Source organism: Oncorhynchus gorbuscha, linkage group LG07, assembly GCF_021184085.1.
Source record: "Oncorhynchus gorbuscha isolate QuinsamMale2020 ecotype Even-year linkage group LG07, OgorEven_v1.0, whole genome shotgun sequence".
Lineage (NCBI taxonomy): Eukaryota > Metazoa > Chordata > Actinopteri > Salmoniformes > Salmonidae > Oncorhynchus > Oncorhynchus gorbuscha.
In genome coordinates, this window is record NC_060179.1 from 50,350,038 (window position 1) to 50,375,850 (window position 25,813).

The 25,813-nt window shown below is 42.1% G+C and overlaps 3 protein-coding genes and 1 long non-coding RNA gene across 5 annotated transcripts in view; 1 reads left to right on the forward strand and 3 right to left on the reverse strand.

The window, feature by feature from the left end:
- LOC124039976 (vesicle transport through interaction with t-SNAREs homolog 1A-like) overlaps positions 1-18,776 on the reverse strand; it is a 178,691-nt gene extending 159,915 nt beyond the window's left edge. For both annotated transcript variants that reach the window (XM_046356616.1, XM_046356615.1), the window contains exons 1-3: positions 18,578-18,776; positions 11,694-11,752; positions 10,662-10,772 (exon numbers count right to left, since the gene is read on the reverse strand). In XM_046356616.1, the coding sequence (XP_046212572.1) occupies positions 10,662-10,772; positions 11,694-11,752; positions 18,578-18,671 (264 nt within the window). In that variant the 5' untranslated portion in view covers positions 18,672-18,776. The remainder of the gene's footprint in view (positions 1-10,661; positions 10,773-11,693; positions 11,753-18,577) is intronic.
- Positions 2,704-4,429, reverse strand: LOC124039978. Its single transcript, XR_006839665.1, has 2 exons — positions 3,606-4,429; positions 2,704-2,989 (listed from the first exon to the last, which is right to left on the reverse strand). It is a non-coding gene; the product is annotated as an uncharacterized LOC124039978 (long non-coding RNA).
- A 1,882-nt stretch (positions 18,777-20,658) lies between the features above and the next one.
- On the forward strand, positions 20,659-24,264 carry LOC124039007. Its single transcript, XM_046354899.1, has 6 exons — positions 20,659-20,682; positions 20,918-21,068; positions 21,358-21,440; positions 21,625-21,655; positions 21,959-22,047; positions 23,568-24,264. Exons 1-6 carry the CDS (start codon positions 20,659-20,661, stop codon positions 23,913-23,915), a joined length of 726 nt encoding a protein of 241 aa, XP_046210855.1. The 3' UTR covers positions 23,916-24,264.
- LOC124039249 (cytochrome c oxidase assembly protein COX19) lies at positions 23,931-25,453 on the reverse strand. Its single transcript, XM_046355165.1, has 3 exons — positions 25,280-25,453; positions 24,925-25,036; positions 23,931-24,792 (listed from the first exon to the last, which is right to left on the reverse strand). Exons 1-3 carry the CDS (start codon positions 25,359-25,361, stop codon positions 24,702-24,704), a joined length of 285 nt encoding a protein of 94 aa, XP_046211121.1. The 5' UTR covers positions 25,362-25,453; the 3' UTR covers positions 23,931-24,701.
- Between the last annotated feature and the right edge of the window lie 360 nt (positions 25,454-25,813).

The following is a 25,813-nucleotide window of genomic DNA, read 5'->3' on the forward strand; positions in this document are numbered from 1 at the left end:
GACCTGGACTAAAGCATCCGCCAACTCCTGGACAGTCTGTGGTGCAACGTGGCGTTGGTGGATGGAGCGAGACATGATGTCCCAGATGTGCTCAATTGAATTCAGGTCTGGGGAACGGACGGGCCAGTCCATAGCATCAATGCCTTCCTCTTGCAGGAACTGCTGACACAGTCCAGCCACATGAGGTCTAGCATTGTCTTGCATTAGGAGGAACCCAGGGCCAACCGCACCAGCATATGGTCTCACAAGGGGTCTGAGGATCTCATCTCGGTAACTAATGACAGTCAGGCTACCTCTGGTGAGCACATGGAGGGCTGTGCGGCCCCCCAAAGAAATGCCACCACACACCATGACTGACCCACCGCCAAACCGGTCATGCTGGAGGATGTTGCAGGCAGCAGAACGTTCTCCACGGCGTCTCCAGACTGTCACATGTGCTCAGTGTGAACCTGCTTTCATCTGTGAAAAGCACATGGCGCCAGTGGCGAATTTGCCAATCTTGGTGTTCTCTGGCAAATGCCAAACGTCCTGCACGGTATTGGGCTGTAAGCACAACCCCCACCTGTGGACGTCAGGCCCTCATACCCCCCTCATGGAGTCTGTTTCTGACCGTTTGAGCAGACACATGCACACATGGGGCGGCAGGGTAGCCTAGTGGTTAGAGAGTTAGACTAGTAACCGGAAGGTTGCAAGTTCAAACCCCCGAGCTGACAAGGTACAAATCTGTCGTTCTGCCCCTGAACAGGCAGTTTACCCACTGTTCCTAGGCCGTCATTGAAAATAAAAATTCGTTCTTAACTGACTTGCCTATTTAAATAAAGGTTAAATAAAAATAAATAAAACATTTGTGGCCTGCTGGAGGTCATTTTATAGGGCTCTGGCAGGGCTCCTCCTGCTCCTCCTTGCACAAAGGCGGAGGTAGCGGTCTTGCTGCTGGGTTGTTGCACTCCTACGGCCTCCTCCATGTCTCCTGATGTACTAGCCTGTCTCCTGGTAGCGCCTCCATGCTCTGGACACTAAGCTGACAGACACAGCAAACCTTCTTGCCACAGCTCGCATTCATGTTCCATCCTGGATGAGCTGCTCTACCTGAGCCACTTGTGTGGGTTGTAGACTCCGTCTCATGCTACTCTCAATAGAGTGAAAGCACCGCCAGCATTCAAAAGTGACCAAAACATCAGCCAGGAAGCATAGGAACTGAGAAGTGGTCTGTAGTCACTACCTGCAGAACCACTCCTTTATTGGGGGTGTCTTGCTAATTGCCTATAATTTCCACCGGTTGTCTATTCCATTTGCACAACAGCATGTGAAATGTATTGTCAATTTATTGACGGGTTGCTTCCTAAGTGGACAGTTTAATTTCACAGAAGTGTGATTGACTTGGAGTTACATTGTGTTGTTTAAGTGTTCCCTTTATTTTTTTGAGCAATAGATATATATATATATATAAAATCATGAATGATCTCGGAGAAACAGTTCAGTGCTGCTATGTTTCAAATCAAAAGTTATCCATCACATGCTTCGTAAAGAACAGGTGTAGACTAACATTGAAAAGCTTACAGGCTCCTCCCAGCAATGCAGATAAGAAAAGACAAGAGAAAAATTATAACATGAAGAATAAATACACAATGAGTAACGATAACTTGGCTATATAGATGTGGTACCAGTACCTACCTATCGATGTGCAGGGGTACAAGCTAATACATAGGCAGGGATAAAGTGGCAAGGCACCAGGATAGATAATAAACAGTAGCGGCAGCGCATGTGATGAGTCAAAGTTAGTGCAAAATCAATCAATGCAGATAGTTAACCAATAGCTACCCGTCTAACTATTTAGTATGTTGACTTGGGGGGGGGGTTGTTCAGAGGCCTGTTGGTTCCAGACGTGGTGCATCGGTACCGCTTGTCGTGCGGTTTCAAACGAGAACAGTCTATGACTTGGGTGGCTGGAGTCTGAACATTTTTAAGGCCTTCCTCTGACACCTCCTGGTATAGAGGTCCTGGATGATTGGGAGCTCGGCCCCAGTGATGTACTGGGCCGTAGGCACTACCTTCTGTAGCACCTTGCGGTCAAATGCCAAGCAGTTGCCATACCAAGAGGTGATGCAGCCAGTCAGGATGCTCTCAATGGTGCAGCTGTAGAACCTTTTGAGGGTCTGAGGGTGCATGTCGAATCTTTTCAGCCTCCTGAGGGAGAAGAGGTGTTGTCATGCCCTCTTCACAACTGTCTTGGTATGTGGAACATGATAATTCCTTACTGATGTGGAACTTGACGCTCTAGACCCGCTCCACTACAGCCCTGTCGATGTGGACCGGTGCGCTCTCGGTTGGTGTTTACTGCAGTCCATGATCAGTTCCTTTGTCTTGGTTTGGAACTGAAGTAAAAGAAACCTATAGCTTATGTCTCCTTATACAAGATATCAGCGTAGAACCCTGGGTAAATTCAGGCAGACCTGATTCTGTCCAATCACACCAATCGAGATGTCCTGAAATACGCTCACTGATACACAATGGACAGTACAGACCTTTACAGAATATACAAAAGGGCCCAAGATGCTCACTGCATAAGTACGGAATTCAATAGTTTCCCTAACATAGAACACATTTTCATTGAATTATTAATATTTCCACTTGAAGGTCATTAATAATCACTTAAGAGATGGTGAAATATGAAGAGAAAAAAAGGCTGTTACACAGATGGGATCGGTGCAGAAGAACGCTTTTTATTCCATTCATCTGACTGTATCAGGTGATTCAATTGTTCATTATTTCAAGGCTGGTTGACTCCGTAAAAGCTTCAGACATACATCAATTATCTCCCTGGATAGAGAGACTTGAAGCCATTCAGCCTAAAAAAAATAATGTTTTTTTTAAAGTGTTTGTCACGCTCGACCAGTGACATAAACTGGACGAGAAAACGAGATCGTCTTGACTCCTCAATGTAAAATCCACCGTGAAGGGACTGTTGAACTTATGGATGGTTCAAACTCTGCAGAGCAGCACAAACATCAAAAGATTAGTGAACATTGAAAATAAAATCTCTTAATTTCCTCACAAAAACAGGTGAAGTATTATGACGCTTAATTAATACACTTTCTAGTATGAAAAATGCGTGATTCATTCTGTAATTGACAATTGTTAACAGCGGTTGTTCAACCAAGGTCAACTTTACAAATGGATATTTTGTACACCAAAGAGATTTAATGACTTTTACGACACCTACCATTTGAACCAGAATCCTTCCATTTCACTACTGTAATATAACTTACACATTTTAATTTTACAATTAAAAAGGCGAAATATAAAGCAGACATTCTAAGAACAGAAAATAAATTAGGAAAATGTAAGCGGCCAAGGTCAGGAAATAGCATTTTTCAATGTTTGGACTGACAATTTCATAAAGGGGTGAAATACACTCGCACACATCCACAAACAAACACACAGTTCTGTCCGAAGTACTTCTAAGTAGAAGGCCTGCAAGTCAACAAACTATTCTCGACTTCTATCTCCCAAGTTTCACAGAAGAGACAAGGTCAGAGGCAACCACAGTGATAAGAAGCTTGTTTAGCAGGTCTCCATATATCCAGGAAACACATCAGTATCACCTCAACCAGATAATTCAGAGGGCCGAATTCCTTGAGCAACATCGCCATCTGGTGTCTGCAAAAAGGGAAGACAGCTCCTCTAGTTGGACACTATGGCACACTGAAATCCCAAAAAAGGTCTAAAATCTTCATTCTCAATGTATATTCTCAAACCTAAAGTATTGTAAATGTGGCACTCATGCATTGTCAAGCTTGCTATTGGTCCGATTATAGGCTACCCACTGAGGCATTTTAGATCATAGCCACTTTAAGGGAAAACACTATGCTCAACATTCAAATATCTACAGTTTATAAATGTATTATGCCCATCTCTCAGTTGTCACCTACAGTCCATGCAGTCTGAGCTCAGCCAAAATAGATGTCGAGTGCATTTAGAGGGACTCAGATGTCTGTGGACATAGCCTCCCGATGGTAGAAAAAGACTTTGGCGGTACCTTTGAAGATGGAGGGTCTGTTTACCCAATAGGTTTCATTAAATTAAGCCTCCATTAGGCCTCTCTTCTGATTGATCAAAGGCATCGCTAAGAGGCATGGCATTCTGCTTTCCCCGACTTAAACGCATCTCCTCTATCAAACAGTTTTTTTGTCTGTGTGGGGGGGGTGTTGGTTGTGCCAGCATCCCCTTTGGCTGATGCAAGGCCCATCTGCAGGGGTCCTCTGGCTTTTAAGACCCCTTGTCTCTCTATTAACAAAATGAAGCTGTCAACCAGCAAACAAATTGCAAACGCACCTCCGGGATGTCCGGCTGATAACGTATGTTCTTTTTTAATATATTTTTTAGCATCCGTCTGGAAAAATGGCCAGGTTATTGAGGTCAGGCTTTCCCCAGTCTGGCATAAAAGAACGGGGCTCAATCTGGCACGCTGGTGGCGTGAACACTTCAAACCGCAGGCGAATGAGAGGATAAGAGAGGGGGTGAAGGGGGAAGACACCCTAGGGAGCCAGTAGTGGGAGAAGAGGTTGAGGCCTTTATTTCCAGGGGAGGCACAACAAAGACTGCTTTTTTTATGAAAAAGAGAGGAGATGGCCTTTTTTCGCAGGCTGGCACCCTTTAGAGCTGGGTGTCCTGTGCTTATCTGAAGTGGGAGCACCAGCTTTGGGAGAACTCGTCAGCTTTAGCAGGAACTAGAAATGGAGCCTGAGTGAAAATGAGATATCCTGCTACAAATGCACCCCCCCCCCCAAAAAAACTAACTTTTAGAGCAGATTGTTTTATCAACAGAACAGGGTTTCAAACAGGCTGGGGAGGACACAGCTCTCCAATAGTAAGTGCACAAAGTTGAAAAGCAATACTAAAAATGGGTTTGATCTAGTTTATCCACAATTATTAAAAACAGCACATAAATGACACAATGTTGTGCTGGGTGTAAGGCCACCCTTAAATCGGACTCCACTGTCAAACCAACGTTTACTTTTACTGTAGTATTGTTGTTTCACACACATCTTTTTTTGCGAGAAGTTGTATGTGACTAGGCCCTATATATTCTTGTGAGAAGGGTATGTGACTAGGCCCTATATATTCTTGTGAGAAGGGTATGTGACTAGGCCCTATATATTCTTGTGAAAAGGGTATGCGACTAGGCCTATATATTCTTGTGAGAAGGGTATGTGACTAGGCCCTATATATTCTTGTGAGAAGGGTATGTGACTAGGCCCTATATATTCTTGTGAGAAGGGTATGTGACTAGGCCCTATATATTCTTGTGAGAAGGGTATGTGACTAGGCCCTATATATTCTTGTGAGAAGGGTATGTGACTAGGCCTATATATTCTTGTGAGAAGGGTATGTGACTAGGCCTATATATTCTTGTGAGAAGGGTATGTGACTAGGCCTACATATTCTTGTGAGAAGGGTATGTGACTAGGCCTACATATTCTTGTGAGAAGGGTATGTGACTAGGCCTATATATTTTTTGTCTTAAGGGTATGTGACTAAGAACAATTTGGAATCCACTGACCTAGATTTACTCTCGTCCTTCACACTTAACGCATGAGAATGTTGGCTATAAAAAGGTGACAAAAAAGGGGTCTCCTCGCATCTAATAGCACATGCTCAAAAGAGCATAACAGACGACAAAAAAAAACTGAGGACTGCGAATTAGCCGTAATATCCGACACAGCAGGTGCTAATTGCTTGATAATTAACCACGGCTAGTGTCGAGAGAGAAGCTAAAGATTAATCATCAGCCAATTAAAATGCCCACGGCGAGGAAAGCGAGCCCTCTCAAAAGACTGGAGATCTCTTCTGTGATCTGAGAGCGACCAGACTTTCAGAAGCAGAGCAACAGATCACTAGCACCTGATATTTCTCAGTTTTGCGTGCTTGTTTGTTTAATACTTCGGATCGTGTTTGGTAGGTGCTTTTACCAAGAAGCAATTGATATCGCATACACCTCCTGTTCAGTTTCACATTTGAAATCCACCTCTTGGAAAATGAAAGGCTAAATATCCTCACAAGTATCAAGAGGAACAATCCGGACAGAAGTTGCACAGTTAAAATGAAACCACAAGGAAGCTGAGGGCGTTCGGAAGAACCGTACACAAAGCAACACAATCCCCAAATGTAAACCTGGGGATCTTAACCTTGATTTAGGGGGCCAAGAGGGCACCCTCATACAATACTTGCATCTAATGGGAGTAATGTCAGAAAGTAAAACAGTGAGCCTAAAATACGAGTTAAAGTTAAAACACTTGGCTCCTCATTAAAGGTTTCATATGCGCCGGGTGGGGTTCGAGACAGACAGGTTGCGGTTTATGAATTACTAACCAAGGCCATGTTCTGTAGCATCGACACAAGCCTGCTCTCTATGGATGATACTTGGGCTTTCAAAAACGGAGAGAGCGGAGAAAAAAATAAAATAAAAGATCCACAGTGGACAAGCCACTGACCTTCAGTTTCAGTCCGAGTGTGGTGCGCGTGTGTCTGTTTGAGAAAGTGTGAGCGTTTGTGAGAAGGTGTAAGTCTGCTCACAACTTGGTCTGTTTATAATGAATGTGCAAGTTCCTGAATTCACTTCCTGTACACACACACACACACACACACTATAAACTTCAATTAAATGTCTCAAATAGCCACCTGTCCCTTTTGATAGCTGGGCATCGGCACACATTTGAGCAAATAAACACCCGTTTCAAACAAACAACGGGTCTGAATGAACTGGTTACGAGTGATCTTCAGTGACTACTGTAAATATTGAGCAGAAAAAGATAAAGGAGAGCGACATCATTTCCTTGGATGAGACGTTGTGGTTCGACATGGTCGGCTCAAGTACCAACAAGATCTCATGGTCTCACTTTAGTATTCGACATTTGTCTGGAGGGAAATTAGGCTTGGGCGGTATACCGGATCATTTGGAGAAGAAAAGAATTGACTGGATGGGTTTTCAAGACAGTCAATATGTTCAAAACTCTTTCTTTTAAGTTTTTCAACAAATGTTCATATTTTTTGCCACTTAAATTAATGCCTGCAGTCAACTTGAGCAATACATTAGGAGTGAAAGCAGATTGCGTTCTTAAATTCACCGGTGACAAGATTTTAAATTGAGCAAAAATAGAAAACGCAACCATTTCAAAGATTTTACTGAGTGAGTTACAGTTCATATACAGAAATCAGTCAATTGAAATTAATTAATTAGGCCCTAATCAATGGATTTCACATGACACATTTCAGATATGCATCTGTTGGTCACAGATATATATATATATATATTTATTTTTAAGTAGAAACGTGGATAAGAAAACCAGTCAGTATCTGGTGACCACCATGCTGCACAACATTTCCTTCACCTAGAGTTGATCAGGCTTTTGATTGTGGCGTGTGGCATGTTGTCCCACTTCCCTTCAATGGTTGTGCAAAGTTGCTGGATATTGGCGGGAACTGGAACACGCTGCCGATCCAGAGCATCCCAAATATGCTCAATGGGTGACATGTCTGGTGAGTGTGCAGGCCATGGAAGAACTGGGACATTTTCAGAGTCCAGGAATTGTGTACAGATCCTTGTGACATGGTACCATGCATTATCATGCTGAAACATGAAGTGACGGTGATGGATTAATGGCACGACAATGGGCCTCAGGATCTCGTCACGGTATCTCCGTGAATTCAAATTGCCATCAATAAAAATGCCAATTGTGTTTGTTGTCCTTAGCTAATGCCTTCCCATACCATAACTCCACCATGGGGCACTCTGTTCACAACATTGACATCAGCAAACCGCTTGCCCACACAACACCATACTGCCAACTGCCCGGTACAGTTGAAACTGGGTTTCAGCCGTGAAGAGCAAACTTCTCCAGTGTGCCAGTGGAAATCGAAGGTGAGCATTTGCCCACCGAAGCCGAAATGCAGTCAGATCAACACCCTGGTGAGGACGACAAGCACACAGATGAGCTTCCCCTGAGACTGTTTCTGACAGTTTGTACAGAAATTCTTCAGTTGTGCAAACCCACAGTTTCATCAGCTCTCTGGGTGGCTGGTCTCAGACAATCCCGCAGATGAAGAAACCAGATGTAGTGGTCCTAGGATGGCATGGTTACACATGGTCAACAGTTGGACGTACTAAAATATTCTCGAAAACAACGTTGGAGGCGGCTTATAGTAGAGAAATGACCATTCAATTATCTGGCAACAGCTCTGTGGGACGTTCCTGCAGTCAGCATGCCAATTGAATGCTTCCTCAAAACTTGACATTGTGTTGTGGGACAAAACTGCACATTTTAGAGTGGCCTTCTATTGTCCCCAGCACAATGTGCACTTGTGTCATGATCCTGCTGTTCAGTCAGATTCTTAATATGCTACACCTGTCAGGTGGATGGTTTGTCTTGGCATAGGAGAAATGCTTACGAACAGGGATATAAACACATTTGTGCACACAATTTGAGAGAAATAACCTTTCTGGTATCATTTATTTCAGCTCATGAAACACTGGAACAACACTTTACATGCATTTATATTTTTGCTCAGTGTACATTATGAAGCTTATCGTAGTTTCCCAGAACAGTTGAAACAGTCACGTGTATACTTCTAAAAAGCATAATGGTAGAAAGCCGGAGCTTGTGAGTCCAGCTGTGCATTTGGTTTAACTTGCTAGTTAACTAGGTAAGTGGTTGAATTAATAAAGGAGATGGGGCATCATGATGATGACAGCTTTCTGACGTATTTGAGAAGTCAAAGTGCTTTGGATGAGTTCTGTACAGCTGCCATCTTGATTTCCTTGCGTTCATTTTTTCTCCTCTCCGTTCTTGCCTGTCTGCTCTCTCCACTATTCTCTGAGCAGAGAAAGCAGGAAAATTGCCCTAGCGACTCCACACAGACGCAGCATGTACACATGCTGCTTTAGAGCCAGTTCTCTTCCTCCTTCAGACAGGCATGCGTCAAAACTGTTCATTTGCACGTCTCTCGTCTAAACTCACCAAAAATGACATTTCGGTAGCCACTACCTATATTTGTAATTCCGTTTGCGCTCGTTAGCATATTTAGCTAGCAGATTATATTGAAACTCGCTATTAGTTTGTGCAACGTCGAACACAGTCTATCTGCAACTGAGAGGGGGGGGGATACAAGGTGCAAGGAGGCGCAACAAGTGAGAGAATGGTGCTGAAGCGAATGATAGGCAACCTAATCTTTTTTTATTTTTTTTCACCTTTATTTAACCAGGTAGGCTAGTTGAGAACAAGTTCTCATTTACAACTGCGACCTAGCCAAGATAAAGCAAAGCAGTGCGACACAGAGTTACACATGGAATAAACAAACATGCAGTCAATAATACATTAGAGAAAGTCTATATACAGTGTGTGCAAATGAGGTAGGATAAGTGGGAGGGGGGGGGGGCAGGCAACAAATAGGCCAATACGGCGAAATTATTACAGTATGGAAAATTAAACACGGGGGAGATAGATGTGCAGAAGATGAGTGCACAAGTATCGGTACTGGGGTGAGTCTTTGCAAGTCTGATCTGTGATGGATTTGTTATCATAAATGTTTATACTGTTCATTATAAACAGTGTAGTATATTGAACATTTTATTGAGTAAAAGCTGTGTACATTAAGGAAATAGACGCCTGGCTTAAATAGAATCCTGTCTCTAATATACGCTGGTTGTCTTCATTGATTGAAGCAAATAAAACCTGGGATATTAATTGAAGTTTTATGGGTACATGTTACAATTTGGCAAATGTATGCCCTGCTACAGCTGCCCCGGTCAACTGTAAGTGCCATTATTGTGAAGAGGAAACGTCTAGGAGCAACAATGGCTCAGCCGCGAAGTGGTAGGCCACACAAGCTCACAGAATGGGACCGCCGAGTGCTGAAGCACCTAGTGCATAAAAATAGTCTGTCCTTGGTTGAAACACTCACGACCGAGTTCAAACTGCCTCTGGAAGCAATATCAGCACAATAACTGTTAGTCGGGAGCTTCATGAAATGGGTTTCCATATCCGAGCAGCCGCACACAAGCCTAAGATCACCATGCGCAATGTCATTCGAGACGATTCTCCGCTTCCAACTTTGTGGCAACAGTTTGGGCAAGGCCCTTTCATGTTTCAGCGTGACAATGCCCCTGTGCACAAAGCGAGGTCCATAAAGAAATGGTTTGTTGAGATCGGTGTGGAAGAACTTGACTGGCATGCACAGAGCCCTGACCTCACCCCCATCGAACACTTTTGGGATGAATTGGAATTTCGACGGCGAGCCAGGCCTAATCGCCCAACATTAGTGCCCAACCTCACTAATGCTCTTGTGGCTGAATGAAAACAAGTCCCCGCAGCAATATTCGAACATGTAGTGGAAATCCTTCCCAGAAAAGTGGACGCTGTTACAGCAGCAAAGGGGGGAACAACTCTATATTAATGCCCATGATTTCGGAATTTAAGGTGTCCACATACTTTTGGTCATGTAGTGCATCACTAACCCTATTCTACAGCTGGAGGGAAGACTAAACATGTAAGTTGGGATTTGCGTCATGGATACCACAAGGCATTATGCACTCGTATAGACTGTGTGTATGCGTAGCTATATACCAAGATGAATGAGGTATTACAGTAAGGTGGGGTACTCACAAAGTCTTTCTCCAGCTTCTCCATCTCCCCCTTGTAGCTCTTCAGTCTGCTCTGGTACATGCCTCTGCTCTGGATGGGGATCTCACGCACCTCCAGATCCATCTGCTCCATCTAGGTCCAGCAATCAACTATTTATTTCACCATTTAAATGATTAAAACAGACATTATATTGGCTAAAATGGCTACAACAACGTAGATGTAAACGGTATAATTATTCTATCATTATTCTGGAAATATGTCAAAACAAAATGTACAATACGAGACTTGTTAAACTGATCTTACCACACACTAAACTGTTGAGTATGTATATGTTTAGTGTGTAGTGACTACACTGTGAATTAAATGATTGTTGAAATGAATTTATATTTACACAAACACACACACGATGTAATGAAATTATACCAAAAATAGTGTTGCGCAAGAGTCTTTTGATCAACATCAAGAGATTCTGAACTAAAATCAACGCCTGTAAAACATCTTAACATGAGGTACTTCAGCAGCCTTAACTTTAATCTGTTTCAGAATCGATTCGTTGAAACATTGGACTGCTCCTCTTCGTGTCATTCATCAATGATGAAAAAAAGTTATGACAGAAAGGCAGTTTGGCAAATAAATATGATACAATCCATTTGAAAACCCTTCATTTTAAATAGAGTACATTAGGAAGTACACAGAGACAAGACTTTCTGAGGTGAATTTGGAGAATCAAGACGACATAATAACACAACTACGTCTAGCATTTACACGTTAGTTCACTTCCTTCACATTTTTAAACATGACGTGAAGACTCCTTCCAAATAACTGCTTGAAATGTGTCACCGGTAAGTCACTTAAAAGCGAATTATCATTAATGTGATCACGCCATTATCACGCTGAGCAGCCATCCGCCACGTGAAGTGCTTGTGTGTCAAGTCACCGTTAGGATTACACAGGTGTCATTGTCTGCGTTTGCCAGTGAAACTGTCTCGTTTCCTTTTCCAAATTCATTATTTAGAAAATGGGAAGAGCGGAAATTACTGATCAAAGACGTACCAATTCTCTGACTTCTTCAAGCTGTTTGTCGACATTTAGAACCAGCTGTGTCTTCTCCTCTGAAAGGGAAACAGTAGCAACATATTGATCAGTCGACAAGAGGAGCAGTGCTTTATGACAACCCAAATCCCCCGCGATGGGGAGAGATAACAACACACACCAGAATGCATTTGAAGATATATTTACACATTCTCTCCACACGCCGATCCACATTAGATGTCTCTTGTTTATGTGTAAAAGGCCTTTGTTGGCTCTTATAGGAGGAGCAACGAGACACCTCTTGCCAACTCAAAAAAGAAAAGGAGGTGTCAGCTTTACTAGGCTGCCAAATTTTCTAACTTTGAGAATTACTCAAATGAATTACTAAAATGCTCACCTGGTGGCATTTATTGCACATCATTACTTGAAGCTCATTGGGCCTCAAGAGTTTAATGTGGAACCTTGTAAATGATTGTGTGATCTCAAAATTCTGGCTAACTAATTCTGTTTTGTGGCAAATAGAGATGGGCATTAGACATCATTTCTATGTTCGAGTACATGCTACATAAAATCATTTTTGATGACTCGCATGTTAGCGTGAAACGGGTCTGAAGACAGAAAAAGTTTGCTGAATGCTTTCGTTTTTTTCCTATTACTGGTTCTGATACACAACTGAAAACTAAATATTTCCACTGCATTTGACAAACTCTAAACAAAATATTTGTGTTTCACATTCGGTCAGTGCTTATAAAATGTAACCTGCTCAATAGTTGCATTTGTACATTTCGAGCAATCTAATACGAATCGAGAACTCGCACCCATCCACAACAGCAGCAGTTAAATATGCCTAATATTCTCCATTCCGGACATATATTTTGCTTTTTCAAAAGTAAACTGATACTTTGATGGCCCAGAGTTGAAAACAACATCTAAGAAGTCAAGGATCATTATAAAGACCCGGGCCTGCTGTGGTAACAAAGTTTGTTAAATAGGCTAGACCTAAATTGGCCATATTTTCAATAATTGAAAAGTGGGGCCCAGACTTCCAAAGAACTTCCAGCTCAAAAGCAATCCACAAGGCTAGCCTATCAGTGATGGAACATAACAGTGTGAAAACCAAGTAAAGATTTAAAAAATGTTTGCCCTATGGGTCTGCACTGCCCTTTGCCAGTCATCAAATCCATTTTTAAAACCTATGTACAACCTCACAGCCTACACAAGTAAACAGCCAGAGGCGATTCTCCACAAGATAAGGTATAGACCGCGCCAGTCACTGTACATGGCAAAGAGGAGCCTGAAATATACATGGCAATTTACTATGAGTACCGCAGACCGACAGACCGACGAGTAGTTTTGGAAAATGAAGCAGCAAAGCAAAAAAAAGTTGGAGCTCGGAGAGCCTCTTCATCTCTGCTCAATATTTAATCGCTAGTGACTGACAGGCCTTCAGCTTTCCATAAACACTCTTAAGGGAGAAAAAAAACTAAACATTTATGTTTAATGGAACTAGACCTTGCATTACATTGTATTGTATTCTTATTCAAAACTCAATCCCAAGTTTTTCCAGACGGAAGCGAAGCAAAACAAAAAACACATCATCCATTTGATTCTCGCGTGAATGCTGAAGGCTTGGCCAAGACACCGTCAAGGACGTTTCTTAGCATGCCACAACCATTATCAGTAATTGTACATATGTGACATCCAGCAGCGGCAACAAAAGGTCTTTGTCAAAACTATTGTCGACATATGAAACGGAGGGCTGTCAGCCAATGGGCACAATTCAGGCACTCGAGGGGGAGAAAAAGAAATGAGAAATGGTCTTCGTGAGTAGGAATGGAATTGAAATTCAAGTGTAAACCGTTCTGGTAGGAGAAGAGGACACGGAACAATTACCACTGGGTGTGATGGGCTTCCGCCTTTGTTCGTATTTGTAGAGGCTTATTTTAACACGCGCCACATAGGGTGGTGGGAAACATGGCGACATTACACTGTGAAAGATGCATTGTTTCTGCCAAGAAGCCAATTCAAAACATTGACCATTCAAATCAGATGAAAATTCCCATCAGTTAGAGCATAGCAAAATAAACAAGCAATAGACCTTCAAAAAATATGAGCTAAGGAAAGGAAAACGTTCAGTGGGTGAACATGTGCCCCGTGAATAGGTAGACAGCCTTTGGTTTGCAAATAAAGTGTTCACTTAACAATTAGACCAGAACAAGGTACATTTACAGTCATGGTACACGATTTTAGGCTCTCAAGTCTCTCTATTGGTTTCAGTTAACCTAGAGGGAATTCCAAAAAAGGTGAAATTATTAAAAACGGGGACTGTGACAGAAAAGTTTGCAATATAAGTAGATTGCACATTTTTTTGCCACATGCTTCATTAACATGTGTAGACAAACAATGAGATGCTTACAGGCCCTTTCCAAAGTCCACCTGTGTGCAATGTAACTAATTATGTGACTTCTGAAGGTCATTTGTTGCACCAGATCTTATTTAGGGGCTTCATAGCAAAGAGAGTGAATACATATGCACACATCACTTTACCATAGTTATTTAAATGTAAGTCTCGTCAGGATGCCAGCTCGGCTGCCTCTCTTGCACCGTTTCCTTTGAGTACATGGGATTAGAGTTAGGCCCGGAGTAAGCAGAACTTCCAAAGCAATTATGTCAAAATAATTGTCCGTAGAGCTCCGAGACAGGATTGTGTTGAGGCACAGATCTGGCCGCCCGATCAAACTGAGCAATCGGGGAGAAGGGCCTTGGTCAGGGAGGTGAACAAGAACTCCTGACAGAGCTCCAGATTTCCTCTGTGGAGACGGGAGAACCTTCCAGAAAGACAACCATCTCTACAGCACTTCACCAATTATGACTTTATGGTAGAGTGGCCAGACGGACACAAAGTTCATAGAGATCTTTGATGAAGTCCTGAGCGCTCTGAAGCAGGTTCTCAGACTGGGGCAAAGGTTCACCTTCCAACAGGACAACAACCCTAAGCGCACAGCCAAGACAACGCAAGAGTGGCTTCGGGACAATTCTCAATATCCTCGAGAGGCCTAGCCAGAGCCCAGTCTAGAACCCAATCGAACATATCTCGAGAGACCTGAAAATAGCTGTGCAGCAACGCTCCCCATCCAACCGAATAGAGCTTGAGAGGATCTGCAGAGAATAATGGGAGAAACTCCCCAAATACAGGCGCACCAAGCTTGTAACGTCATATCCAGAAAGACTTGAGGCTGTAATCGCTGCCAAAGGTGCTTCAAAAGTACTGAGTAAAGGGTCTGAAAACATATGTAAATGTTATAGTTCAGTTCTTTTTTAATACATTTTCAAAAATGTCTAAAAACCCGTTTTTGCTTTGTCATTATGGGGTTTGTAGATTGATGAGGGGAAAATGTTTCAGAATAACACGAACGTAACAAACAGTTAAGGGGTCTGAATAGTTTCCAAATGCACTGTACGTACAAAAGATCAGAATAAAATACCAAAACAAACACAAAATAGCTGCTATCCACTGCAGCGCCATCTTTACTCATGCATAACTGTATTGATTAGGGCTGTGAGAGTCATGGATCTTTGGATGTTCACCCCGGTCACCGTAATAAGCATTCGATTAGCAAAGAAAAACTCCTCTGCTGACTGCATGTGCTGCCATTGAAATAGAATGGGCGTCCCCATTAAAATCAATGACGGCATAATGGGTGGACTGGCGGAAATTGAGAGTGTACCTATAACAGGGTTACCAGATAACTCTAAAATTTCCTGTCCAATAACCCCTTAAAACCCATCCACAAAGCCTGAAAAAAATGTAGCACAGCAAGAGAGGAGTTGCCACATGATAGAGAAGAATGTAGCTAGCTAGTGCTGTTAGTTCATCGTACAACTCCGATCGATTGCTGGTCACAGTGAAAAAGTTATTCTTTCAAATGCATTTTTGTTTTGCAAAAGGTGGGTAAACTGTTAGCGTTTGAATTTGAATGTTTGTGCTTTTCTTACAACTAATTTCTGTGTTCTATTCATGTGCTGTTCTATAAACCAATTTCTGTGTTCATGCAAGAGATTGACTGTACAATTCCTCACTGTCAGTAGCTGCAATTTGGCAGTACGCCCAGACCTTGTTTTGAGAACGAACAAAAGATATCTCAGTTTCAACGTCTCAGCTTAGAGAGAAGAAGCCTCGTGAGGTATTGATCTGTCACATGAATGAAACAAAACAGTAATATTTCACTAATTATGCTAAATCACGCAAATATAACTTGTCTGTGTATAGCTGTATATAAGACAACTACTGGGACTGCCCAGGGAGAGTTCCTGATTGACATGTGTACTATGGTGAATTGAGTTGGTTGGAATCTCTCCCAACGCACTGACAATAAACAATTATTAATTTAAGATTGACTTAGTGTCCCTATGTAAGAACCTCCACTACACCATTGCTTGTCAAGACTTTCCCACGTTCTACCACTGCTCTCCTCTCACTCACTCAGCTACGCTCTCTCAACAAACACACACACGCCCCTCCCTTATCAGTGGGATTAGTGAAATTAAAAGTTTTTTTTTTTTGCCATGGTGGCCGCAGTGATATTTAGAAGTATCCCAATACCCTGCAACCAATACATTTTCATACGTGGCATTATTTTCAAAGTAGCCACATTTTGCAGGAAAACCACAGACATGTCAGAGCCCATTCTATGTGTGCTTCTGCTACATTGGGGGGACCGGGGAGGGGGAGGGCTCGTTTTCTTGTTTCAGCAAGGAGCAAACAATTTTAATCACATTGTTGAGAGTCCACGTACGGGCAGAAACGGACTCAACCCGCATGAATGACAGGCCGTCCCGTCTTCAGTCAGCTGTTTGTACCACACCAAAAAAATAAAATACAACTTTTTGGGGAAAACTTTTCACCAGTTATTTTATTTTCATGGCGGTCTTCACCCAAACTATCGGTTACCCAGTTATACGGTAATTGTGCCACCCCTAGCATTGATACCAAATGTCCTCTTCTTAGACCCATTCCCCTTCAGTTGAGTCGCCCTCACTTTTCTTGTAAGGAAAGGTGCCCATCACTGGCAGAGGGACAAGCAGTCTAGCGAGGTGTACATGGACCTTGGAATAATTAGTCATCCTCTGAAGAATAGTCTAATCAGCTATCTGCAACAGAAGTAAGACAATTGCACAAGGAGAGTTAAGCTAGGCCAGGCCTATATCATGTTTATCTGTTTAGCTACAGTGAGCATTCACAATTTGGGCTCATAATAAAGAACTGCAGCAGGTCATCTGATGCAGTCCTCTATCAAACCCCTTCTTGGTCAAATAGCCCGTACACAGCCTGGGGGTGTGTTGGGCCATTGTCCTGTCAAAAAACAAATGATAGTAGACCTACGCGCAAACCAGATGGGATGGTGTATCAGATGGTGTAGCAGAATGCGGTGGTAGCCATGCTGGTTGAGTATGCCTTGAATTCAAAATAAATCACTGGCAGTTTCACCACCACACCTCCTCAAATGTGTTTATTTAACTTGGCAAGTCAGTTAAGAATACATTTGTATTTACAATGATGGCCTACTTGGTACTGCAGTGACGCCTCTTGCACTGAGATGCAGTGTCATAGACTACTGCGCCACTCGGGAGCCCAAAATTCTTCACGGTGGGAACTACACATGCAGAGATCATCTGTTCACCTACTCTGCGTCTCACAAAAAAAACATGGCGGTTGGAACCAAAAATCTCAATTTTGTACTCAGACCAAAGGACAGATTTCCACCGGTCTAAATGTCCATGGCTCGGGTTTCTTGGCCCAAACAAGTCTCTTATTATTGGTGTCCTTTAGTAGTCGTTTCTTCACAGCAATTCAACCATGAAGGTTTGATTCACAGTCGCCTCTGAACAGCTGATGTTGAGATGTGTGTTACTTGAACTCTGAAGCATTTATTTGGGCTGAAATGTCTGAGGATGGTAACTAATGAACTAATCCTTATCCTCTAAAAAGGTTCTTCCTTTCCTGTGCGGTCCTCATGAGTGCCAATTTCATCATAGCACTGATGGTTTTTGCAACTGCACTTTCAAAGTTCTTGAAATGTTCCACATTGACTGACCTTCATGTCTTAAAGTAATGGACTTTCGTTTCTCTTTGCTGTATTTGAGCTGTGGTTGCCCTAATATGAACTTTGTATTTGACCAAATAGGACTGTCTTCTGTATACCAACACCACCTTGTCACAACCCAACTGATTGTCTCAAATGCACTAAGGAAAGAAATTCCACAAATTAACAACCACACCTGTTAATTGAAAAGCATTACTGGTGACAACATCATGAAGCTGGTTGAGAGAATGCCAAGAGTGTGAAAAGCTGTCAAGGCAAAGGGTGGCTACTTTGAAGAATCTCAAATATATTTTGATTTGTTTAACACTATTGTGGTTACTAAATGTGTTATTTCATAGTTAGTAGGTCTTCACTATTATTCTAAAATGTAGAAAATAGTAAATATAAAGACAAAAAACTGGAATGAGTAGGTGTGTCCAAACTTTTGACTGGTACTGTAGGTCCTGACCATTCAGATGCTGTGCTGACAAGTACAACGTAGTTGTTAAAGTTTAGATATGTTCCTGAAGGGAGATTGAATCCTGGTGCAATGTCCATAGGTTGTCCTGCTTTTAGGATTGGCAGTTACTAGGATAGTTAGCAAGCTAGCTGGATAGGTAACGTCCTTATTTCACTAACACAAAGTGAATATAATGACATTTTCGTAAAATACGCGTCATGTGAAACTAACTAGCTAGCTGCAATATTCATTTGTTGACATTATAGCAAAGATATTTATAACTAAACCCTGTCTGAGATGACAGCTTGAAAGCTAGCTAACTACTATAGTCAAACCAGTAAATAGAGCTTAACGTGACTTACTTCCACCTAATTTGGGAATCCTTCCAATTTTGTTTGTTATTTCTGCTGTCAGGGTTCCAAAGTCCTGTTCGTAGGCTTCAAAGTCTGAAGACATTTTGAAGTTTGAGTGTGAAAGAGGTGTCTACTTGGCTGAAAGTTAGCTGAAGATGAAGCAAAACAACGCTTTCTGCGAATGCGAGCCGTCACTTCCGTGTTGGGTTACAACACATTTTACCCGGTAAGAAAACAGCAACTGTTAATTAAATGGTTCTTCCAATGTGAACTGTCGAAACTTTCACTCTGCGGGGATAGAAAAAAACATACTCGTATTTAGAAATTAAAGACATCGTATTAGCTACAGTTTATTAATTAAACATTTATTTACAGCTTTATCACATTGAAATATAAAACATTTGTTTTTAAGAGGACATAGCACATTTTTTATGAATAAAGAATGTTGCTACAACTTTAAATAGACATACACATTTATAATCTTTACTAATCCCACATTTTGTTTAAAAAATATAAAAAAATTACACATCATCCATACCTACCCAAATAATGTCCTATTCCAATAAGCAACACCAGAGGGAGCTGTGCGTCTTGTGAAATACCACGTCCCCTCAATTTGGAACGTCATCTCTCTGCGACTTGTATCTGCAACCACCACGAACGATGTAAAGTTGCCTTTTTAAGCTACTTCAATCATTTATTTAACGAATATATATTATGTTGTTGTTATAGGGAACACAGTTTGACTCGAGTGTATATTTCACCTATCTGTGTTGAATTAGCTAAATAGAATGTAGCTAGCTAAATCTAACTGTATGGGCAGGTCAGCATTGAAAAACACGTCTTGAGATATGAAGACATCAAATTAGTGTAAATTAGTTGGCTAACATTTTTTGGTAAACTTTCCAAATGTCGATTTAATAAAATACGCTAGACAGGGTGGGATCTTTTTGTGTCGGTAAAATTAATTTTGCGACAAATGTAGGGGACACGCTTTTATGCGCAAATGTTGATGTAATAACTTTTATATCGAAGTAAACTTGTATCTCGATGACATGCTGTGCGGTCCTCCCACGGCATTAGTTTTTTTTCTGCCGGGGGAGATTATGTGCATTAGCACAAATAACCATATCTGTAGTTTAATTCCCGTCCGAATTGACAATGTCAGTCATTTTAGAGGCAAGTGTGCTGTTTAGCTCACAGCTGCAGGCTTGGACATTTAGGATTTATTCTACTACGGATCGCTAAAATAATGAATATGATTACACTTCCTCAATTCAAATATTATGGCGACACCATACCAAAGATGGTTTAAAATTTTGGGAGCCAAGATCGAGTTATCAGTGTAGCCTGGACATCTTCAGGCATAAAATAAACACATCCAGACCGCCATTATAACGGTAAATTTATTTAGGAAAGAAGAATTGTTACAGGGGGGTGGGAGAAAAAAAACGAATTTCGTTCAAATCACCTCACAAAATATGGATATTCTGGGGTAATAATTACATAACCAACTTTCTCTCTGTAGGTTGTTATTGATGCTCCTTGACAATAACTATTGAGGATCTTGTTCTGGTGACATGCTTATCTTTGCTTGGCTGCTGTTGACAAATAATCGTATCATGTAGGCCAGGGATCTCCAACCCAGTTCCTGGAGAGAGCTAACCTGTAAATTTTCGCTCCAACCCCATTTGTAACTCACCTGTTATGTAATCTGAAGCCTAGTAAACTGCATGCTTTCTCTGACTAGATGTAGTGGGAGGACCACACAGCATGTCATCTCGTGACTTCAAGTTTACTTCGATGTGATGGTTATATCAATATTTGTGCATAAAAGCGTTTCCACCTACATTTCTCACATAATTCAATTTACCAACACAAAAAGAGCCCACTTGTATAGCGTATTTTGTTTTGTTGACATTTGGAAAGTTTACTAAAATCTGTTTCCATTAGGCCTGTCTTGACATTTTTTATCCAATGTACTTCACTCACATAAAAAGGTTGGATGTAAGCCTAGTTAGTGTTAGTGACACATCATTATTCTACTATCAATCTACAGGGCGCTTTCTCCAGTCCAGAGAAAGGAGCATATGAAAGACGAGGCCAAAGAGCGAGTGAAGGGAGAAATAGGGTCCCACAAAGGAAGAGGCTGTCCGGGGCAGGGAGAAGGAGAAGGGACGCAAAGGACGTAGCTCCACTGGGAGCAGCAGGTTAGACGCAATTTGAGTGACCGCTCCTTTCCCATCTCTCAGCCACAACGCACCTCTGCTGAATCAGACCACTTATCTCAGCAGTCACTGCTTTCTGATCTGTCCCCACAGTAAGGCCCTCTCTCTCTCTCCCTGTCAGAACGTAACTCTGGCTCCAGTTCTTCCAGCGGCTCCAGTTCCTCCTCTGCCTCAAGCCGCTCCAGGTCTTCCAGCTCCCGATCCTCCAGCTCCTCAGGGTCACCCAACCTCATTCGCCGCCACAACAACAACCACCAATGCTCACAGTCCAAGTATGTGTGACCCGTAATGCAGTGGTCCAGCCCTTAGTTAAAGTCCGTGCAGGCTAAATACTTTCAATTCACCTAATGGTTTAACATTCAAGAACATCATTAGTTGAATTCAGTATGTTAGTGCTGGGCTAACTGCAAACTCCATAACTCTGCAGGACCAGGGGTCAGTGTACACTCCGGAAAAAAACAAATCCAGAGACTGAAGGAGAGGGATCGTTGAGCTTGGAGGTGTGAACTTTTTGGGGGAGTGGAGGAATAAAGAGTAAGAGCTCTTCCATTTGTCCTGTAGATCCAAGGAGAGGCGTAGGAGGAGCCCCAGCCCCTGACCCACCAAGGTGTACCTGGGCCGACCTCACCAGAAACGTAATCAAGGTGAGTAAAGATGACTGCTCAGTCTCCAAGTGTATGTGCACATCAATGGGATTCAATATAGCCTATTTGAATGCATTTTTAGTGTCAAGCTGCAGACTGTGTGTTGAAGGCATTGGAGGTTTCTGGGCGTAGGGAGCAATATCTCTAGAGGTTGGGTTTTGACTAAAGTCTCTTCTCTTTTCAGGGACACATCCAGGAGATCTGCGGCACATATGGCAAGATCAAAATGATTGACATGGCTCCACCCACACCTGTTGAAAGGTTACACCTACATGGAGTTTGAGATGGTCGTTGAGGCCTAGAAGGGTCTCAAACAAATGGATGGTGGTTGGTGGAGACCAATGGTTCTGAGTCTACATGCAGTTAGCATCTATAGTTTGAATGTATTGTAATACTACTCTGTTGGACTCTCTGTCCATAACCAATCCTCAGTTTTTACTTTACTCAAACTATTAGAACATCATCAAAAACAATCTGGTTTCCTCCATACCGTTATTTTTCATCTGTGATGTCTGCAGGTCAGATTGATGGACAGGAGATCATAGCCCCCGCCCCCCTCACAGGATGCCTCCACAATGTGGCGACGCACCCCATCGCGCAAAAGAAGGTCAGTCTCCAATAGTGTTAACGTCTTTGCGTGTGTGGAGTTCTGTCAGTCACTAATGAGGTTTCACAGTACATTTCTGTAAATACATACAGTACCAGTCAAAAGTTCACACACCTACTCATTAAAGGGTTTTTCTTTATTTTTACTAATTTCTACATTGTAGAATAATAGTGAAGACGTTAAAACTATGAAATGACACATATGGAAACATGTAGTAACCAAAGAAAATGTGTTAAACAAATCAGAATATATTTTAGGTCCTTCAAAGTAGCCACCCTTTGCCTTGATGACAGCTTTGCACACTCTTGGCATTCTCTCAAACAGCTTCAACTGGAATGCTTTTCCAACAGTCTTGAAGGAGTTCCCACATTTGCTGAGCACTTGTTAGCTGCTTTTCCTTCACTCTGCGGTCCAACTCATCCCTAACCATCTCAATTGGGTTGAGGTCGAGTAATTGTGGAGGCCAGGTCATCTGATGCAGTACTCATCACTCTCCTTCTTGGTCAAATAGCCCTTACATAGCCTGGAGGTGTGTTGGGTCAATGTCCTGTTGAAAAACAAATTATAGTCCCACTATGTGCAAACCAGATAGGATGGCGTATCGCTGCACAATTCTAAATAAATCAGACCGTGTCACCACCAAAGCACCTCTTCCATGCTTCACGGTAGGAACTACACATGCAGAGATCATTCGTTCACTTACTCTGCGTCTCACAATTACACGGAGGTTGGAACCAAAAACTCAGCAAACCAAAGGACAGATTTCCACTGGTCTAATGTCCATTGCTTGTGTTTCTTGGTCTCTTCTTATTGGTTTCCATTAGTAGTGGTTTCTTTGCAGCAATTCTACCATGAAGGCCTGATTCACGTAGTCTCCTCTGAACAGTTGATGTTGAGATGTTTGTTACTTGAACCCTGAAGCATTTATTTGGGCTGCAATTTCTGAGGCTGGTAACTCTAATGAACTTATTCTGTGCAGCAGAGGTAACTCTGGGTCTTCCTTTCCTGTGGTGATCCTCATGAGAGCCAGTTTCATCATAGCGCTTGGTGGTTTTTGCGACTGCACTTGAAGAAACTTACAAAGTTCTTGAAATTTTCCACATTGACTGACCTTCATGTCTTAAAAGTAATGGACTGTCATTTCTCTTTGCTTATTTGAGCTGTTCTTGCCATAATATGGTCTTGGGTCTTTTACCAAGTAGGGCTATATTCTGTATACCATCCCTACCTTGTCACAACAACTGATTAACTTTTAACAAGGCCCACATGTTAATTGAAATAAATTCTAAGGGCGACTACCTCATGAAGCTGGTTAAGAGAATCCAAAGACTGTTCAAAGCTGTCATCATGGCAAAGGGTGGCTACTTTGAAGGATCTGAAATATATTCGGATTTGTTTGTACAAATTTTACCCCTATTTACTATTGTAAGAAAATACTGAGTCTTATGGCTTACATCTGTATCCTGTAATTAGATTGATATTCTTTCTAGATATTTTTTCTTGTGCATCCTTGATTACAGAATGAATGGCAGTTGACCATGTATCCCCTCAAGTGTGAAGATAAAGACCATTTGTCATTCCCCTGGCAAATAAGTCTCCTGACCTTTTGTTTACATCCCCCTCTGTGCCTCAATGTCTCAGTCACCACGGAGACGCTCTCTGGTTCACCGCAGAACTCGCTTGCGCTCCCCCGGTTGCAGACGCCACAGCTCACGCGCCAGCTCGAACTCCTCCAGGTAGAGCTGCCTGGAACCCCTGACCTCACAGCTCCCCTCCTCCCTCATTTTTCATTTCATCACTGGAAAAGTTTGTATCTAAAGTTCTACCCAGCTTCCTATCAGTGTGTCCTTCCCTCTAATGATCACTGACCTCACAGGAAAAAAAAATGACTTGAGACAGCCTTTCTCTCACCATAGTATACTTTTATTGGTCTGTAAGCATAATAATAGTTGCTAGGATACATCTGAGGCAAGCTAGCACTGTCAAGAGGAGTGAAATGACCCCGACCCTCCTCTCAAGCCATTGTGATTTATCCTAAAGAGCTAAATGGTGGTTGACAGAATTAAAAATTTTGTGGAACTTTTTTAGTTTTGTACATTGAGTGTTTTTTGTTTTCATATGCAACTATTAAAACTGTTTTTAGTTTGAGGCCAGCTTGACATGTGCGGCCTGATTTTTATTTGTCTTGACAATAAAACGAATGAATCTCGGAAACAATTTATGACTGGGTTTCCGTCAGACTCATTCACACTACCATACTACAACATTACATAGTACCTTGAGTGGTTAGTAAGGCCCTTTGATGAAACGTAGTAAAGCATGTATTCAAATGTTTCCTTACTCATAATGCATACTTATTCATAATGCGTGGGCTTGCTAGACTGGGGGATGATCTTTTGTGTACCGTGTGGACACAAGTTTGAAACATACCACTGAGAACTGAGAAGCCACCTCAAATCATTTGTCAAGATTCCAAACGCAAAACAAAGCATGGTTCATTTACCAAAAAATATTTATATACACACACAACACTTGAAACACTGCCCCCAATATATTACATTGTAATTTTATATACAAGACGTGGACGAGAGAAGCTATCGTCGTATCTAATATCACTCAAGCATGACAGCATCGATCTGTGTAGGAAGGAAAGTTTATGGTTTAGCCTCCTTGTTCTCCTGGCTGGGTTTGTCCATCAGGTCTTTGAACCCTAGCTTCTCCAGAGGTTCCTTGGCCATCAGCTGACTTAAATAGCAGAGAATAGTTTCACATTGGTGATCATAGAAGTCAAATTCTAGTCAATGGTGTGTGTGTATACCTAGTCATCTCATTCTCAACAGGAAAGAAGTAGCAGCTAAAAGAACAGTCAATACTCACTTATCCATCCGGCATTCAAGGTAGTCTTTGGACTGTACTCGACACAAGGAGTTATCATAGCTGTTCTCTTTCAAGCACTTCATGAATTTCTCTTTGAATGCTTTACACTCTCCTGCAATGACAAACAGCAGATGCAATGGTGCATTGCCTTTCAATCACTAAACAACTACAGGGGAAAGCTAAAGCAGTTTGACTGTCATTCATTGCCGTATGCCTGTCATTTCACAGATCGCATACATCGGAGGTCAAACATCTCTTTCCTATACAGCTGGAAACTACAGGAGCTTGGCACGTCACAGCTATTGCTGGAACTAACGAGTCAGTTACTCAACAAGGAGTGGTTTATTTTTCTTACCGAAATGATCCAGAGGGAAGGATCCTTTGTCTGGAGCACGGGGACGAAAAGACTTACTGCTAAAGTTCATTGCGGTCGACATGATTGCTTTTTGTAAGAGACGTATCAAAAATAAAAACAAGACCTTCGCGATTATTTCAAGCAATAGCGCAGTTGAGTCGCAGCACAGTTATGACGTGGACACACGTTCTGAGCTGGACGTGAATAATCAACCCATAGATAACATCGATTACGTTTTCGACCATGGAGATCCTACTCAATTACTTGAGGGGCTAAGTCATAAACCTTCAAAGTTCCAGAATGGTGGGAATTTCCAGCCATATTGGTCAGGTGTGTTCGTAAATTTAATATTGAGTGTTCAAGTATGTTCTGGGCATTTGTAAAATCAGAGCATTTTCACATTGGCCATTTGTAAATTCAGCGAGTTTCACTCTCAGAGCACACACTGGAGCGACTGAGGAGTATGGTTGATCCAAGTTCTGACCTCACAATGTCAGTCAAGCACCCAAGCAAACTGGCTAACCTTGGCTAGCT